This window comes from Oncorhynchus gorbuscha, linkage group LG11 (assembly GCF_021184085.1).
Source record: "Oncorhynchus gorbuscha isolate QuinsamMale2020 ecotype Even-year linkage group LG11, OgorEven_v1.0, whole genome shotgun sequence".
Lineage (NCBI taxonomy): Eukaryota > Metazoa > Chordata > Actinopteri > Salmoniformes > Salmonidae > Oncorhynchus > Oncorhynchus gorbuscha.
Window position 1 is genome coordinate 20,109,696 of NC_060183.1, and position 19,426 is coordinate 20,129,121.

The following is a 19,426-nucleotide window of genomic DNA, read 5'->3' on the forward strand; positions in this document are numbered from 1 at the left end:
AACAAAAATGGGCTAAATGGTCTTAATTTTAGGCAAGGGTTAGGCATTAAGGTTCAAATAAAATGTTATGGCTTTGGCTGTGCCAGCTAGTGACCACTGCAGAGCTGCATTCACGACAAGATTCATTTCAGTAAAAGTCATCCTGTGCTTTGCTAAGTAACAATAATTCTGACCTCAGAGATGACCACAGTGTACAGTCTAAATCAAGGAGCTGTAAATATTATGAATAAGAATACTAGATATATTCATGAATACAAGTTATGGAAAATGTAAAAATTAACATGTTGGACTAAGGAAGCACACCCATGTAATTCATGATTAACATTGCTTTAATTTTGAATGTTTGAAGTTATCCTTTTAAATTGTATTTGTTCTGTGCTTATCAGTCTTTTTTTGATTATTTTGTATATTTCACCTTCAGTAAATTAAAGGAAAGTATATACATTTGGACACAGTCATTTTCATTTGGTCTGCAGTTGCATAACCAAAAGAAGAACCAACCTTGTCAATTAACTTGCCAGTCAAATATTGATGGTTCGGCCAAGGCTGTCAGTTCTACGTATTTGCAGGGAGTAACGGCTGTGTGACGTGTGAACCTGTGTAATCAGTGTGCGTGAGACCAAAGTCCAGGGTTCCATATACAGATGTAGGCTCTTCATTTGATCACCCTGTTGCAGGAATGCAAACTTATAGTGTATTTGAGCTTTACAAAGGCTTCTAAACCTTGTAAATTCCACTTTGAAATGTCAGAATTGATTTGCCCTAACAAAAAAAATGAATCAACCCCTACAAACTTATTTCACATTTCCAACTGGTTTGGCTCATATTGTTAGCTACTGATTTTGGGGTTTGAAAACCATGTCATGATTGTGCAGCAGGTAGCCTAGTGGTTAGTGTTGGGCCAGTAACCGAAAGATTGCTAGATCGAATCCCCGAGCTGACAAGGTAAAAATCTGTTATTCTGCCCCTGAATAAGGCAGTTAACCCACTCTTCCTAGGCTGTCATTGAAAACAACCATTTGTTCTTAACCGACTTGCCTAGTTAAATAAAAATGGTAATTTTACCATGGCTGCATTTTCTAAGTTTTTGTGGACTTGCTTATGGTTTATCAGTAATTTGTGTCATTAATGATAGGAAACAAACAATGTAGAATGTGTCTGAACCGATACCTAACAGTATGTTTAGTAGTGTTAGATAAATAGCACATGGTAAGGGATGTATTTGAAAGGTTTTTATTATAAATATCTGACAATTTCCAAAAATATTTAACAGGAAAAACACAGTTACAAAACAAATATGAACATTGTTATATATTACTTTCTTAGAACACACTGTAAAGCAGGCCACTAAAGTTTTGGGCTCATATTCTCCTGGACTTTAGTTTGCTTTATCTTTTTTTCAAAATGAGGTTTAGTCAAAGCAACTGCAAGGAAACATTCACTTACTGGGCTCCTGAGTTCGCACTGAACTACTTCTAAATTAGATTTTTTTTTAATACAATTAAATCAGTGTCTTAATGGCCTCTTGAGTAATACGCTGGATAGTTCTTTCATCTCAGTGTCCACACTATGCGTATATAGGAAAATAAGACATTTACAGTGACTGACTGGATGTATGGTAGACAAAGACCACAATAGATTGTTCATCTCTTTGGCTATTTGGGAAGAAGGTCAATATATGGAATGATTAAGGATTGAAGCACTAGTGAACACTGTTCAATTCTGGAGTGAGCTCCATATAAGTCTGTGCGTCAGCCGTCAACGACCTCACAGATGCTTCTTGCTCTGTACGCTGCTCAATGCTCCTGACATGCAGTAGGGGATGATGCTCACGGTTGCCAAGGGGACAGTGGCGCTCTTACAGAAAGACAGAAGGTAGAAGAGGGCGGCGGTGTGCGTGGGGGGCTTGAAGGAGTCAAAGAGGTGCAGCAGGAGCAGCGAGGTAACGATACATCCCACCCTGAAGGGGGTGCTGCTGTTCTTCTTGCTCTCGGTGTAGAGGGGCGAGTGCACGCCCAGGCCCAGGCCAAACAGGGTGCCCATGTTGCGCAGGAGGCTGGCGAAGGGAGTGGAGTCCATGTGGACCCATTCAGCCCTCACACACCACTTCTGGGCTTTCTCCAGGGTCCATAGCAGGTCCACGCCTAGAGCCTTCAGCAGCACGTAGAAACCCACAGCGAAGGAGAGCAGGAAAACGGTGGTGTAGAAGTACTTCTTCAGACTGGCTCCGTAGATCCACTGGGTTCTGTTGAAGGCCTCGGCCACAACAATACCTGGAAATCAAATAGACGGCATATTAGCATCGTGTAGTTGAACAATCTGCACATTTTGTGCCATAGTTATGAGGGTTGTTATAAGGGCTTTATACTGACCTGTGATGACTCCACAGATGACTTGGTGGGGGAAGTGGGCAGCAATGAAGACTCTGGAGAGACAGACACACACCTGGACTGCCCAGAAGAATGCCCACAAAGTGCCCCGCAGATACCTGCCCAGACAAGGGCGAGAGGGCGAGGAATCGTCAGCAAATACGTCATAGGCGTTTTGAAATCTGTCTGGCTGCTACAATAGTGTACAAGAAACCTCGACTACAACTAAACGTGTGTGACACTACAGGTGACTAGGCTTCTACCACTGCACATGTAATCAGTTTAAATAGACTGTTGCTTTCTTTATCAATTTCCCATGTCAATTTGGCTACGGTTTCACAACAAAACAACTCGAATGCACTCTGGCACATCCCGTTCCCTTCGACAACTAAAGTTAGTTTTCATGGTAAATCATCAGCTACGGTGCCGCACAGAGAACATTGATTAGCACTGAACTGAAAATGGTAAACAAGGATAAGATAATTGAGGACAAGAGAAGGAGGGGTTGAATGCTCTTACATGCCCTTGGTGGAAGCTCTCGTCTTCTTCTTGGTCAGCATGATGGCTAGGATGGAGGTGACCAGTGTGTAGTAGATGCTGGCGGCTCCCATAGCGTGGCCAGAGGGACTGCCTACCAGAGAAAGGCATACTTCAGTCCATGATCATAGCACTTTATTCAAGTAAAATGAAAACCCAACAATACTGTAGAGGATTCTAAAACATGAATATTATCAACATCATGAAAATGATAAAGCTTTGGCTATATTCACAGAATCGCAGCATATACAGTTCATATCATAAGGCACTATGGGTAAAAATAAATGGAAGTAAAGTGATGCTTCTTACCTGGGCCAGTCTCACAGGTCATGGGGTATTGTTCAATGTGAGGTGCAGTGGTATTGCTGTAGTAAGGTGTTTCATGAACCCACCAATACGGCCTCTCGCCAAACAGAATCCTGGAAGGAAAGCACAAGCCACTTAGAGAAATGCAGGGAATTTAATTATCACATTTTATTTGATTAAATTGACAGGGACAGTGCACACACACAGACATTCACACCTACATTTCAATGTGTCCAGATGTAGCCGAAGGGACACACTTGATCAAGTTCTAAATTGGTATCCCAGTAAGCATTTATTTGAAGGGTACCTATATAATGACTTCATAACACACTCAAACCGTACATAACAGCAGTACATAAGCTCAGCTGGACTCACCACTTGAAGACCAGGTTGAGCCAGTCTCCGATCACTGCCACCCAGATGAGTTTGATACCCACCGACTCCCGCAGGTGGAACCAGAGGGGGAAGAAGATGAAGAAGGTGTTCCTGAGGTCAGCAGCCCAGGACACCCACAGGAACAAACCCTGTGCATCCTTATAGTTGGTCTGGAGGTAATTAGTGGTGCTCACCCCATAGCTCTGAAAGGCATCCGTGACTGCCTCCATTTTCCAACTGTCCCTAGTGAACTGTCCGTCTAGGAAGGCAACGTGAGAGGTGTTGCAGAAGGAGAGCACTGTAGCTATGTAAGAGTCTGCTGGTTGTTTTTATACCAGAGGGACCCACCACCCAAAGGCATGCACAACCTGATCTTTGAACCTTGCACATGTGTAATAAAACACAACAGGACAGGGGAGTTTGTGAGGGTTGTACAGTACTAACAGGAGAGACCATACAAACAAGTACAAAGGAGGGGTAAAAACAAAAGTCAATCAGTGTCTCTGTGTCGCTCACCCTGAAACAGCATGGAGACAAAAAAGCAACATTTATGATTGACCAGTCGAATTCACAATAAAACCTAACAAATAGCCTACACAATCGTTTGTGGCAAAACAAGCCAACCAAGGGGATGTGTGGACAACGGCATTGCTTTTGCTTTTCTCTATTGAAATGCAAAATCCAGTGTTTTTCTTGTAATACAGTAAGTTGTCATTGTAAGACCATGCAATGGATAAGATAGGAACTAAAAGAGTCACGTGTACCAACTTACTAAGCCCCCTTTTTGGCCAGCTTCAAAAAACACATTTAAAAAATGTCATATTATGAAAGGCTGGAAGAGATCGAGACCAGCACACTGTCGAAAAAAATGAATAAATCCAAAACTGAGGCTTGAACGCAAAACAAAATGTATTTCATATTATGAAAGACGAAATCAATGTTGACGATGTGCAAAATCCTCCCATTCCTCAACGACCTGCAGATAATCTGCCAGTTACACAATGAATTTCTGATGATTTTGGGAAAATTGTGGTCAGTGTCCTGTGGCTAGCCCACCTGTCAGTTACATAAGGGAATCAATCATTAAAAAGTGTGGGACTTACTCCAGAGAAGCTGAAAAGATAACTGAGCAATAAAACTAGGTCCTGGATATGGTACTTACCGTGCTGTAAACAAGTCTGATTAGACAACCCCCAAGCCAGGACTCACCTTAGACTGTAGCTTTATTGGAAAGAAATAGTAAATGAACTTATCATTACAGCAGGTCACAGAGGATCAGTGCATTTTTGATTGATTTCGTGCATTTCGTTTCACATGATAACGATGGATGTGGTTGAAGTGGTAATGACATGAAAAGGTCAATCAATAGGTCAATCAATTTTCATTGGCCTGCTTAACGTCTTCTTGCCACGATCTTTGCCAAGAGACGTACAGTCCTGGAGTGGAAAAACATTCACCCACTATCACACAGACATCCTGTTTCAGGGGCAAGCTTATCACTCCAGAGCAGAGAACTTCTGTTTACCGGTTTGGGAAACAGGAGCTCCATGTTGGGTTGTAGGCTAAAGGTCAGGGAGCCTGTCGACAACGTTCACTTGAAGGCAAACAAATGCCCTAACCTTGAATAGTCTGATGGGAACAGACAGTCCTGGAGCTCCAGAGGAGCTCTACCAGCTTTGGTGCACCGTCCCTGGGTTGCTGATCTGGATCCACACTGTAGTCATGGATCTTTTCCACAGCTGAGGGTGGAGGTGGCCATCCATCTGCAGATCCAGTATGGGCATTATGAGGGATGGTTTAGCCTCTACAGTGGCAGACCTACATACCACCTTCTTCTGTTTCTTCCCAAGCTGGTTCTATCTGCGCAGGGACGTGGGGGTCAAGCTCATCTGGGTGGCTGCCATCGGGGACTGGCTCAACCTGGTCCTGAAGTGGTAAGGAACGGGTTAAATCAGGTTTCTGTCATTTTGTAGGTCATGGATTTTTACTACAAATTTGGAATAAATACACATGAACGAGAACTTGCGTTGTCTTGAAGATAAATCGTATAAAATACACATTTTTCATAAAAATACACTTTAGATTTGGCATTGTCATTATATTAACCTTACAAAGTTGTAACATTTCAAGGAGTTGAATGGAGTCCTCTCTCTATGACAGGGTTCTATTTGGAGATAGACACTATTTGTGGGTCCATGATACCCACTTCTATGGGACAGACACAGCCCCTGCTTAAAACAATTCCACATCACCTGTGAAACTGGACCAGGTCGGCAATGCCATAGATAGACCGATGTGTGCCAGAGTATAGCAATGCGTATCACTCAACATACCTTAAGAATATAGTAGTATTGGGAAGTGGAAGCATTATTGTCTTAGTATGTAATAAATGAATGATCATAGGGCCATAACAACCTTTGCACTTTAGTATTGATTCCCAGGGTAAATACATAGAGAATAATCTTATCTGGAAAAGGAATTCAGTTGGAAGTGTACAGTGAATTCCAGTGGAGGCTGGTGACTTGGAAAATTGAGGAGGATGGGAGACCCACGTAGATGTCAAAGTGTGTTTCAAAAATCGTCAAGAGTAATAATTTTCACCTAAATCATTGAATAAAGACATTTATATTACAATATAGGGAATGAGAACGAGAGGGCTACTTACACAGTGTTGGAAAGGGATCACAGCAGTGATTGAATGAGGGTATGAGGCATGAGTTGAGGTGTTCGGAGGCTTGACTTCAGTGCAGGACCGGATTTGTCTGGGAAGACAAAAAACAATAACACAATACACTACACAGTTAGACAAAAGAAGAATGAGTTAGTCCAAGCAAGGAGTCAAATCATTGTTGTGTAATAATGTGATTGACTCTACATACATTAATGAGAGAAAACTGATGGAGGTACTCACTGTGCTTGAAGGGGAAACATTCAATGTGCCAGTGGATGAGTGGGTACATGAGACGTGGCTTCAGTTCATGTCAGGAGAGAGTTGACAATGGTAGTAGAGTGGACTGGTCATCACCTCTTAATCAGGGAACAGGAGGGGACTTAGCTCGAAATACAAATAGCAGATACATTCCATTACAGCTGCGCCATCGAAGGTTTGAACAAGTTTCTCCCTGAAGTTAAACACAGAGTTCACATCTCGCCCACTTGACACATCAAAGTAGCCCAAGAAATGTTCCTGAATAAAGCCCTGATCATCCACATACCTGACGATAACTGACAACTGCAAGCAGACTGGTGGCACCATAGGTCTCAGAGCGGGGGAAATTGTTACACCCTGGGGACTGGAGTTTTTCCTTATCTGTTAACCTAACCAGGAAAACGCTGGACCCTATAAGGTATGACAGTGATTCATCAGTTGCAAAAATATTTGATATGGTCTATGATGAGACCAGTTTTTCCTAATCAAGTCACATGTTTTTTTTTTAAACTGGAGAAAAAAAAACTCCTGGCCCTGAAGTCGATGAAAACCTTGTTAAACTGCAGCAACTTTAAACTTGTTCATATTCATTATATTTAGACTAGATTAGGAAGGGGATTTCCTCTACTTAAACACAGACAACAACTGATAGACAACAGAACTCACAGGGTTGAGCTTTATGAATGTTTGCATCATACAGTTCTATGCAACTGTAGGCCTTCTAAAAAAAAATAACTCACATCTGTCATCACTATTGATTGATTCATTCCAGTTAATCATTTTGGATTGAAAACGTATTGACAGCCTAGTCAACCCAGTTTTGAATATAAACTACATTTGATCACATTCACATTTTCTCCTGACACACAAATGGACTATAAATACATAACGTTACCAATTAGTTTACCCTGACCAACTGGACAGCTCACATAGGCTGTATGCAAATGCTCTTATTAGCAGCCTACAGTTGATTAGACTGAACAATGGTCTAGTTTTCATCCCATACAGCATGTCAGATCTCTAATGTTAAGGTGCAGCCTAGGCTGATGCAACATCTATATTGTGCGTTTTTGCTTGTGTCTGTCAGGAGTGAGTATGTATTTTCCTCTTTGCTTAATAAAAGCCGGAGGAAAGTGGAATGCCTACTTGAGCGCACGCGGGGGGAAAAAATGCGCTGCGTCAACCTCTTTCTTTAATCTAACTGTTAATGGATGATGCAATGAAACTATCAAATCATTCGGAATTGATTTCGACATCCCAGAAAAGACAGTAGAAAGTTCGATATGTTCAGCAAGTAACGAATTGTTACTGGGAGATCATTATTAAATGTTCCAGGCCATACTTAAACATTTAAAACTAGATAGAAAGTATGGAAAAACTATCATGGATCTATATATTTGCAAATAACTCCCCTTTTTTCCCTGGCCTTCAAATAGGTTTTGACAAACAAATCAGTACAACGACAAAAAATTGTGCTGCACTCCATTGAATTTCAAAATCCTAATGTGGCCCTCAAGCCCAAAAGGGTCTAGGCTTGTTTTGGAGCAGGGCCTTGTGTCTTGTTCATCTCCAGGTTCTTGCAGGTGGGGCTGTGGATGCTGCTGTGTACAGTGGAGCTGCTGGTGTGCATGTCCAGAGTCTACATGGCTGCCCACTTTCCCCACCACGTCATCAGTGGGGTCATCATGGGTCAGAGAACCAGGACTCTAGATGTCTAGATTTCAAGATGAAGACACTTGTACCCAGCAGGTCCTGCTAACATGAATGCTACTGCGCTGGGTTGGTTATTTTCTTTTCATGTTGTCGTCCTTTCCAGGAACTCTGGTGAAATGTGCAACCAGGCCTAGCATGTAGTGTAGTGTAAAAGTTATTGTATCTTATTTCAATGATTTTGTAGCTTGATGACAAACTCCCTGGTGTCTATCCATGGCAGGTATCATGGTGGCTGAGTTCTTCTCCAGAGTGCAGTGGATCTGCAGAGCCAGTCTGAAGAAGTATTTCAACACCACCATCTTCCGGCTCTCCTTCGCTGTGGGTTTCTACGTGCTGCTGAAGGCTCTGGGCGTGGACCTGCTGTGGACCCTGGAGAAAGCCCAGAAGTGGTGTGTGAGGGCTGAATGGGTCCACATGGACACCCTGTTTGGCCTGGGCCTGGGCCTGGGTCTGGGTCTGGGCCTGGGTCTGGGCCTGGGTCTGGGTCTGGGTCTGGGTCTGGGTCTGGGCGTGAGCCTGGGCCTGGGTCTGGGCCTGCACTCGCTCCTCTACACCGAGAGCAAGAAGAACAGCAGCCAGCCCTTCAGGGTGGGATGTATCACTGTCTCCTTATTGCTGCTACAGATCTTGGATGGCTTGATGCTCCCCTCCAGGAACCAGGCAACGTTCTACGTGTTGTCCGTCAGTCAGTGTGCTGCTGCTCTATTCATCCCCACAGCTCTGGTTCCCGGAGGACTCTCCTGGATCTTCCCAAGTGGGGCGGCTAAGCTGAAATTGTCATAACAATCGTTCACTTTGTGAAAAAAGTGCAGAGGTAGAAAAATGTATACTGAAGTAATTTCAGTTGCTTTGGCAACACTATTGTACAAACCAAGGACTATGGTGGAAGTTGAGTGTAGTTGTCACCTGGAGGTGTGTAAAGCTCATGAGCAGAGAGTGGGAATGGGTATGGGAAGCAAGAACACCTCAAGATCTTGGGAATATAAGGTTCTATCTGCAAAAAAAATATTCTGAGACAATTGGCTTTAAAGTTTTGAACCCTCATTGGTTTGAATGGTGTCAGCTATTTTTTAAATCTTGTATTCTTTTGAACTTAACAACATGAATTGGGGTATTTGGAGTCCTATGTAGGTAGAGAACATTGACCAGAACAAGGGTATGTCAATAACAACATGTTTACAAAAATGCAGATAGAAGCTCTAGACTTGTTTCTTCAAATAGATTGCTCTGTTTGTTCCTAATTAAATGTAAATGTTACATACAGTATATGCAATCCAGTGTATAGCAACATATCATTTCTGGGGAGACAAGTGAAAACGTGTGATTCAGTAGGAAAGTTTGAAGGACAGTGAGCAGCTGAATCTTCTGTTACAGTAAGCAATGCTAGAAGACTAGGCTATCTTCAGCTTTGTGAAAAAGTCCGGAGTTTCTCTATTTCTTTGTGGTGGTTATGTCTCTTGGGTTCAACTTGATGTTAGTGAATGACACTGTGCTGGTGTGGCTCCTTCGATGACAACAAGAGGACAAAGGGTGATTATCAGGCCCTGGACTCTGGACCCTGAGCGGTGAGAATCAAGACTGGTTGTACTATAATGTACAATAAGTGTTTGCATTTTATTTACTAGATGATGTTGTGAACAAGGTTGCCTTGATTAATGAGCAAAAGCACCTTTGCTTGGTGTACACAAAGATATATTTTTTTACTTTGAGTTAGTTTTTCAGAGAAAATGACCCAAAATGCCAATACTGATTCATTAATTATTACTAGGGATTTTAAACATTTACTACTAGACGACCGACCCTCAGCTCAATACATAGCAACACTCTTTACCTCATGCCCACTGAGGTTGGGAGTTTTGGGCATGGAGGCTCAACGAGCAGCACTTTTTGTGTACAGAACGATGACTATGTGTATCTGTACGTTAGTGATACATACCAAGTATACTGCTTCAATCAAACATACCAGCAATAATCAATAAATACTTGACTGTACATTGTCACATGTTAACACTACTGTACAATAGTCTACTTAACTTGACCCTGATATCAAGTCAGTGACAATCCATCCTATCATTGCCAAGTATTGTGACGGACATGCATATTTCCTATGGTGACTTAACATTGTACATCCATCCAACCTCGTGTTGTTTCTCTCTTTCAGCTCTTATCTTCAAGTGTATCGTGGGTTTTCTTCCTATGCTCACCTCATAAAACAATATAGTATATCTATACAGTACAGCTCGATTTGCAAATCTCCTAGTAAATTACCATAATTTTCAGAAATGTTGGTAATCTATTAAAAATACCTTGGTAATGTATACTAGAATAACATAACACATAAGATATACATGTTCTTGTCCTTATAGTGGATAGACCATATGGTTGGAGAGAAAATTGCTTAATCAATGAAAAAAGCATCTAATGAACAATGACATAATTAGCAATTAACCCTGCAACTCTTCCAACTATTTACTTTTTTCACAACTGTGGTCATGACTGTTTTACAATGTAAATGAAGGTTGGGTTTGTTTCAATCCTGCCCACATAACCACAGCTGGCAGCACACAAGTAATTATCAATTCTGGGTGCAGCTGCACAAGATATTTTTGGTTTACTTTGGACATCTCTATGAGGCTAGTTAGGGACCATCGGTAAATTGCACAATGTACATGGGACAATATGTAAACATTTCAATAGCTCAAAATTTCAATCACTTAATATAAATTGTTGAAATTCATATACAAATGTTGAAAGCATTTTTTTAAATCTAAAGGTGCGCATCATGAAAATATTGTCTTATTTGCATTGTGTAATTGATTGACGGTCCCTATCTAGCACGGAGATATGCTATCCAAAGTTAAACCAACTTACCATGGTCGCACACCAGTCGGCTGAAGCTATTTGGCGAAATAATAAAAAATAACTCTTCCCACCACCAAACACGCACGAGACCCCCACATCAAATCATACCCCAACTCAGGTTTGAATTCTGTCATGGTAGCCATAATTTCTTAACGAACCAAATTAGGAAGTGCAGTCGGCCTTTAAAGATCTATCAGTGAGTAGCTATGTTTCCATTCACTTGTGGAGTGATTTTTTGTCGACATTTAGAAAGTTTGCATAGAAAATAGCTGCAACTGCTAGGGTGCGTTTCAAATCAAATCAAATTGTATTTGTCACATGTGCCGAGTACGACAGGTGTAGGTAGACCTTACAGTGAAATGCTTACTTACAAGCCCTTAACCAACAATGTAGTTTTAAGAAAATACACCCCCCCCCAAAAAAGGTAAGAGATAAGAAAAACAAATAATTAAAGAACAGCAGTAAATAACAATAGCAGGGCTATATACAGGGGGAACCGGCACAGAGTCAATGTGTCAATGTGCGGGGGCACCGGTGTCGAAGTATTTGAGGTAATTATGTACATGCAGGTAGGGTTATTAAAGTGGCATAATAACAGAGTAGCAGCAGAGTGGGGGGGGGGGTGCAAATAGTCTGGGCAGCCATTTGATTTGCTGTTCAGGAGCCTTATGGCTTGGGGGTAGAAGCTGTTTAGAAGCCTTTTGTGGACCTAGACTTGGTGCTCTGGTACCGCTTGCCGTGCAGTAGCAGAGAGAACAGTCTATGACTAGGGTGGCTGGAGTCTTTGACCATTTTTGGGCTTTCCTCTGACACCGCCTGGTAAAGAGGTCCTGGATGGCAGGAAGCTTGGCCCCGGTGATGTACTGGGCCGTACGCACTACCCTATGTAGTGCCTTGCGGTCGGAGGCTGAGCAATTGCCATACCAGGCAGTGATGCAACCCGTCAAGGATGCTCTCGATGGTGCAGCTGTAAAACCTTTAGAGGATCTGAGGACCCATGCCAAATCTTTTCAGTCTCCTGAGGGGGGATAGGTTTTGTCATGCCCTCTTCACGACTGTCTTGGTGTGCTTGGACCATGTTAGTTTGTTGGTGGACGTCAAGGAACTTGAAGCTCTCAACCCACTCCAATACAGCCCCGTCAATGAGAATGGGGGCGTGCTCGGCCCTCCTTTTCCTGTAGTCCACAATCATCTCCTTAGTCTTGATCACGTTGAGGGAGAGGTTGTTGTCCTTGCACCACCCAGCCAGGTCTCTGACCTCCTCCCTATAGGCTGTCTCATCGTTGTTGGTGATCAGGTCTACCACTGTTGTGCCATCAGCAAACTTAATGATGGTGTTGGAGTTGTGCCTGGCCATGCAGTCATGAATGAACAGGGAGTACAGGAGGGCACTGAGCATGCACCCCTGAAGGGCCCCCATGTTGAAGAGCAGCGTGGCGGATGTGTTATTACCTACCTTTATACCACCTGGGGGTGGCCCGTCAGGAAGTCTAGGATCCAGTTGCAGAGGGAGGTGTTTAGTCCCAGGGTCCTTAGCTTAGTGATGAGCTTTGACGGCACTATGGTGTTGAACGCTGAGCTGTAGTCAATGAATAGCATTCTCACATAGGTGTTCCTTTTGGCCAGGTGGGAAAGGGCAGTGTCGAGTGCAATAGAGATGGCATCATCTGTGGATCTGTTGGTGTGGTATGCAAATTGGAGTGGATCTAGGGTTTCTGGGATAATGATGTTGATGTGAGCCATTACCAGCCTTTCAATGCATTTCATGGTTATAGATGTGAGTGCTACGGGTCGGGTCGGTTGTCATTTAGGCAGGTTACCTTAGCGTTCTTGGACACAGGGACTATGGTGGTCTACTTGAAACATGTTGGTGTTACAGACTCAGACAGGGAGAGGTTGAAAATGTCAGCGAAGACACCTGCCAGTTGGTCAGCCCATGCTCGGAGTACACGTCCGGGTAATCCGTCTGGCCCTGCGGCCTTGTGAATGTTGACCTATTTAAAGGTCTTACTCACATCGGCTGCGGAGAGCGTGATCACACAGTCATCCGGAACTGCTGATGCTCTCATGCATGTTTCAGTGTTACTTGCCTCGAAGCGAGCATAGAAGTTATTTAGCTCGTCTGGTAGGCTCGTGTCACTGGGCAGCTCTCGGCTGTGCTTCCCTTTGTAGTCTGTAATATTTTGCAAGCCCTACCACATCTGACGAGCATCGGAGCCAGTGTAGTACAACTCAATCTTGGTCCTGTATTGACGCTTTGCCTGTTTGATGGATTTCTTATAAGCTTCCGGGTTAGAGTGTCGCTCCTAGAAAGCGGCAGCTCTACCCTTCCATTGAATTATCTTGTGTCGATCAAAACAGCTGGACATAATGAAGTCACACCAATAACAACAGAAATTGTCGTAAATACCTAGTGTCGGATAAAAATGTTCTGGTTGAAGTGTTTCCATTACCCATTTAGGCAAATTACGCATAAAGAAGTTGCAGACAGCCTGTAGGCTATGCCCTCCCACCTATCTGTTTCAAGTCTTAGGTAGCCCGTGAAAGCCAGCATGAATAGAATGCAATAATTGACGAATACTTGCCATATTCTAATAATGATCATGTTTCAACGCATCAGCACGGTCGGTGCCATGGTGAAACTTGCACTCCTGTAGATATGAAATAATATATATATATACTGAACGAGTCAAAAGTTTGGGCACACCTACTCATTCAGGGGTTTTTCTTTATTTTTACTATTGACCTATTGAGTATATATGTTTTACAGCTTTGTCATTATATTTTTCATATTTAAAACATCTTATTTTATTATTTTCTATAGGCCTATTTTGCATTTTATTAAAATGACCTAAAATCCTTAAGTTTCCAAAATGTTGGTAGTTTACTTACATTTCTTAATAAGTTACCGGTAACATTCCCTCCCTTTGCAACCCTGAGTTCACCTAACATGTGTGTGCATGTGTGGAAGGGAATGCCACCAGTCTGTGAGGGAGTGTTCCTGAAGGGCTGACTTACATTCTGCCAGTGCATGGACAGAGAGTGACTGAAGGTGTGTCAGCTCCACCACCACCAACTCATCCAGAGGTCACCCCCTGCCTGCACATTGACTACGTCAGGATAGGACCTGTTGGGAAACACACACACTACAGACTCCAACATACTGTAGATGTTCAAAATAGAGTTAAAGGTCCAATGCAGCCATTTTTGGCTCAATATCAAATAATTTCTGGTCGATTATTAAGTACCTTACTGTGATTGGTTTCAAAATCTATCTTGGCAAATGTATGTTTGTCATGTAAACTAATGAGGCACATTTGTACTACGAGCTGATGTAAAGGGATGTTTTCCAATCGAATACAGTCTGTGAAACATAACATACCCTGTGAAAGTAGCCACCCTTTCCGCTTGACTTCCGTATCATGTACCCTAATCTTTTGATGAGCTTCATGACTATATCATACATTTTGTGAAAATGGGGTCATTTAATGTATGAAATTCTATTTGTTTGTGAATTAATTTACTTCTACCAGAGAAATGCCTTTTATTATTATTTTTTTTGCGCTGAATAACATTGCGCTACGTTTTTGTCCATTGAATACCTTTCAAAAAGCCTACAAAAGTTTAAAAACGTCAAGGCTACTTCCTTGAAAATGATGTGTCAGTTGCATAGTTTATTATGTTAAGTGATCAAGATGCAGTTCAGTGGAATCAGATGTGTGACCTTCCATGAACATCAGCCTTACATGTACCATTTAGCTCCATCTACTGGGTGACAAGGGCATTGCTGAAACAGCTTTACATCAGTTTCAATATCAAATACATTTTTGGTCACATACACATATTTAGCAGATGTTATTGTGGGTGTAGCGAAATGCTGGTGCTCCTAGCTCCAACAGTGCAGTAGTATCTAACAATTCACAACAATACACACAAATATAAAAGCAAAAGAATGGAATTAAGAAATATATAAATATTATTTTGCGAAATGTCGGAGCGGCATTGACTAAAATACAGTAGAATAGAATACAGAATATACATATGAGATGAGTAAAGCAGTATGTAAACATTATTCAAGTGGCCAGTGATTCCAAGTCTATGTATATAGGGCAGCAGCCACTAAGGTGCAGGTTTGCGTAACTGGGTGGAAGCCAGCTATTTAACAGTCTGATGGCCTTGAGATAGAAGCTGTTTTTCAGTCTTTCGGCCCGGCCCCAGCTTTGATGCACCTGTACTGACCTCGCCATCTGGATGATAGCCGGGGTGAACAGGCCGTGGCTCGGGTGGTTGATGACTTTGAGAATATTTTTGGCCTTCCTGTGACATCGGATGCTGTAGGTGTCCTGTAGGGCTGGTAGTTTGCCCCCTGTGATGCGTCTAGAGAGCCCGACAGGCTCTCAATTATGCATCTGTAAAGGTTTGTGAGGGTTTTAGGGGCCAAACCAAATTTCTTCAGCCTCCAGTGCTCCCTCTGCTGTTTCCTGAAGTCCACGATTAGCTCCTTTGTTATGTTGACGTTGAGTGAGAGGTTATTTTCCTAGCACCACTCTCCCAGGGCCCTCACCTCCTCCCTGTAGGCTGTCTCATTACATTTACATTTACATTTAAGTCATTTAGCAGACGCTCTTATCCAGAGCGACTTACAAATTGGTGCATTCACCTTATGACATCCAGTGGGACAGTCACTTAACAATAGTGCATCTAAAACTTAGGGGGGGGGTGGGGTGAGAGGGATTACTTAACCTATCCTAGGTATTCCTTAAAGAGGTGGGGTTTCAGGTGTCTCCGGAAGGTGGTGATTGACTCCGCTGTCCTGGCGTCGTGAGGGAGTTTGTTCCACCATTGGGGGGCCAGGGCAGCGAACAGTTTTGACTGGGCTGAGCGGGAGCTGTACTTCCTCAGTGGTAGGGAGGCGAGCAGGCCAGAGGTGGATGAACGCAGTGCCCTTGTTTGGGTGTAGGGCCTGATCAGAGCCTGGAGGTACTGAGGTGCCGTTCCCCTCACAGCTCCGTAGGCAAGCACCATGGTCTTGTAGCGGATGCGAGCTTCAACTGGAAGCCAGTGGAGAGAACGGAGGAGCGGGGTGACGTGAGAGAACTTGGGAAGGTTGAACACCAGACGGGCTGCGGCGTTCTGGATGAGTTGAAGGGGTTTAATGGCACAGGCAGGGAGCCCAGCCAACAGCGAGTTGCAGTAATCCAGACGGGAGATGACAAGTGCCTGGATTAGGACCTGCGCCGCTTCCTGTGTGAGGCAGGGTCGTACTCTGCGGATGTTGTAGAGCATGAACCTACAGGAACGGGCCACCGCCTTGATGTTAGTTGAGAACGACAGGGTGTTGTCCAGGATCACGCCAAGGTTCTTGGCGCTCTGGGAGGAGGACACAATGGAGTTGTCAACCGTGATGGCGAGATCATGGAACGGGCAGTCCTTCCCCGGGAATTGTTTGTAATCAGGCCTACTACTGTTGTGTCATCTGCGAACTTAATGATTGAGTTGGAGGCATGCGTGGCCATGCAGTCATGAACAGGGAGTACAGGAGGGGGCTGAGCGGAAGTGGAGGTGTTGTTTCCTACCTTCACCACCTGGGGGCTGCCCGTCAGGAAGTCTAGGACCCAGCTGCACAGGGCAGGGTTCAGACCCGGGGCCCCAAGCTTAATGATGAGCTTGGAGCATACTATGGTGTTGAATGCTGAGCTATAGCCAATGAACAGCATTCTTACAAAGGTATTTCTCTTGTCCAGATGGGATAGGGCAGTGTGCAGTACGATGGCAATTGCATCGTGTGTGGATCTATCTATGGCAACCTTGCAAGGGTTAACACGCTTAAATGTCTTAATCACATCCACCATGGAGAAGGAGAGCCCACAATCCCTGGTAGCGGGCCGCATCGGTGGCACTATGTTATCCTCAAAGCGGGCGAAGGTGTTTAGCTTGTCAGGAAGCAAGATGTTGGTTTTCCCTTTGTAGTCCGTGATGGTCTGTAGACCCTGCCACATACGTCTCGTGTCTGATCCATTGAATTGCGACTACACTTTGTCTCTGGACTGACGTTTTGCCTGTTTGATTGTCTTACGGAGGGAATAACTACACTGTTTGTATTCAGCCATATTTAGTCATCTTGCCATGGTTAAATGCGGTGGTTCGCGCTTTCAGTTTTGCGCGAATGCTGCCATCTGTCCACAGTTTCTGATTTGGGTAGGTTTTAATAGTCACAGTGAGTACGACATCTCATATACACTTCCTGATGAACTCAAGTCACCGTATCCGTGTATTCGTCAATGTTATTCTCAGAGGCTACCCGGAACATATTTACATTTACATTTACATTTAAGTCATTTAGCAGACGCTCTTATCCAGAGCGACTTACAAATTGGTGCATTCACCTTATGACATCCAGTGGAACAACCACTTTACAATAGTGCATCTAAATATTTTAAGGGGGGGGGGGGTGAGAAGGATTACTTTATCCTATCCTAGGTATTCCTTAAAGAGGTGGGGTTTCAGGTGTCTCCGGAAGGTGGTGATTGACTCCGCTATCCTGGCGTCGTGAGGGAGTTTGTTCCACCATTGGGGAGCCAGAGCAGCGAACAGTTTTGACTGAGCTGAGCGGGAACTGTACTTCCTCAGTGGTAGGGAGGCGAGCAGGCCAGAGGTGGATGAACGCAGTGCCCTTATTTGGGTGTAGGGCCTGATCAGAGCCTGGAGGTACTGAGGTGCCGTTCCCCTCACAGCTCCGTAGGCAAGCACCATGGTCTTGTAGCGGATGCGAGCTTCAACTGGAAGCCAGTGGAGAGAGCGGAGGAGCGGGGTGACGTGAGAGAACTTGGGAAGGTTGAACACTAGACGGGCTGCGGCGTTCTGGATGAGTTGTAGGGGTTTAATGGCACAGGCAGGGAGCCCAGCCAACAGCGAGTTGCAGTAATCCAGACGGGAGATGACAAGTGCCTGGATTAGGACCTGCGCCGCTTCCTGTGTGAGGCAGGGTCGTACTCTGCGGATGTTGTAGAGCATGAACCTACAGGAACGGGCCACCGCCTTGATGTTAGTTGAGAACGACAGTTTGTTGTCCAGGATCACGCCAAGGTTCTTAGCGCTCTGGGAGGAGGACACAATGGAGTTGTCAACCGTGATGGCGAGATCATGGAACGGGCAGTCCTTCCCCGGGAGGAAGAGCAGCTCCGTCTTGCCGAAGTTCAGCTTGAGGTGGTGATCCGTCATCCACACTGATATGTCTGCCAGACATGCAGAGATGCGATTCGCCACCTGGTCATCAGAAGGGGGAAAGGAGAAGATTAATTGTGTGTCGTCTGCATAGCAATGATAGGAGAGACCATGTGAGGTTATGACAGAGCCAAGTGACTTGGTGTATAGCGAGAATAGGAGAGGGCCTAGAACAGAGCCCTGGGGGACACCAGTGGTGAGAGCGCGTGGTGAGGAGACAGATTCTCGCCACGCCACCTGGTAGGAGCGACCTGTCAGGTAGGACGCAATCCAAGCGTGGGCCGCGCCGGAGATGCCCAACTCGGAGAGGGTGGAGAGGAGGATCTGATGGTTCACAGTATCGAAGGCAGCCGATAGGTCTAGAAGGATGAGAACAGAGGAGAGAGAGTTAGCTTTAGCGGTGCGGAGCGCCTCCATGATACAGAGAAGAGCAGTCTCAGTTGAATGACTAGTCTTGAAACCTGACTGATTTGGATCAAGAAGGTCATTCTGAGAGAGATAGCGGGAGAGCTGACCAAGGACGGCACGTTCAAGAGTTTTGGAGAGAAAAGAAAGAAGGTATACTGGTCTGTAGTTGTTGACATCGGAGGGATCGAGTGTAGGTTTTTTCAGAAGGGGTGCAACTCTCGCTCTCTTGAAGACGGAAGGGACGTAGCCAGCGGTCAGGGATAAGTTGATGAGCGAGGTGAGGTAAGGGAGAAGGTCTCCGGAAATGGTCTGGAGAAGAGAGGAGGGGATAGGGTCGAGCGGGCAGGTTGTTGGGCGGCCGGCCGTCACAAGACGCGAGATTTCATCTGGAGAGAGAGGGGAGAAAGAGGTCAGAGCACAGGGTAGGGCAGTGTGAGCAGAACCAGCGGTGTTGTTTGACTTAGCAAACGAGGATCGGATGTCGTCGATCTTCTTTTCAAAATGGTTGACGAAGTCATCTGCAGAGAGGGAGGAGGGGGGAGGGGGAGGAGGATTCAGGAGGGAGGAGAATGTGGCAAAGAGCTTCCTAGGGTTAGAGGCAGATGCTTGGAATTTAGAGTGGTAGAAAGTGGCTTTAGCAGCAGAGACAGAGGAGGAAAATGTAGAGAGGAGGGAGTGAAAGGATGCCAGGTCCGCAGGGAGG

The 19,426-nt window shown here is 44.5% G+C and overlaps 1 protein-coding gene and 1 pseudogene across 1 annotated transcript; one reads left to right on the plus strand and one right to left on the minus strand.

Annotated features, from left to right (window-relative positions):
- Positions 1-1,217: 1,217 nt before the first annotated feature.
- LOC124048236 (glucose-6-phosphatase catalytic subunit 1-like) lies at positions 1,218-6,645 on the minus strand. The gene is made up of 7 exons (XM_046368823.1): positions 6,499-6,645; positions 6,253-6,349; positions 3,588-5,513; positions 3,216-3,325; positions 2,889-3,000; positions 2,373-2,488; positions 1,218-2,273 (listed from the first exon to the last, which is right to left on the minus strand). Exons 3-7 carry the CDS (start codon positions 3,815-3,817, stop codon positions 1,768-1,770), a joined length of 1,074 nt encoding a protein of 357 aa, XP_046224779.1. The 5' UTR covers positions 3,818-5,513; positions 6,253-6,349; positions 6,499-6,645; the 3' UTR covers positions 1,218-1,767.
- LOC124047623 lies at positions 5,071-9,273 on the plus strand (annotated as a pseudogene).
- The last annotated feature ends 10,153 nt before the right edge of the window (positions 9,274-19,426 follow it).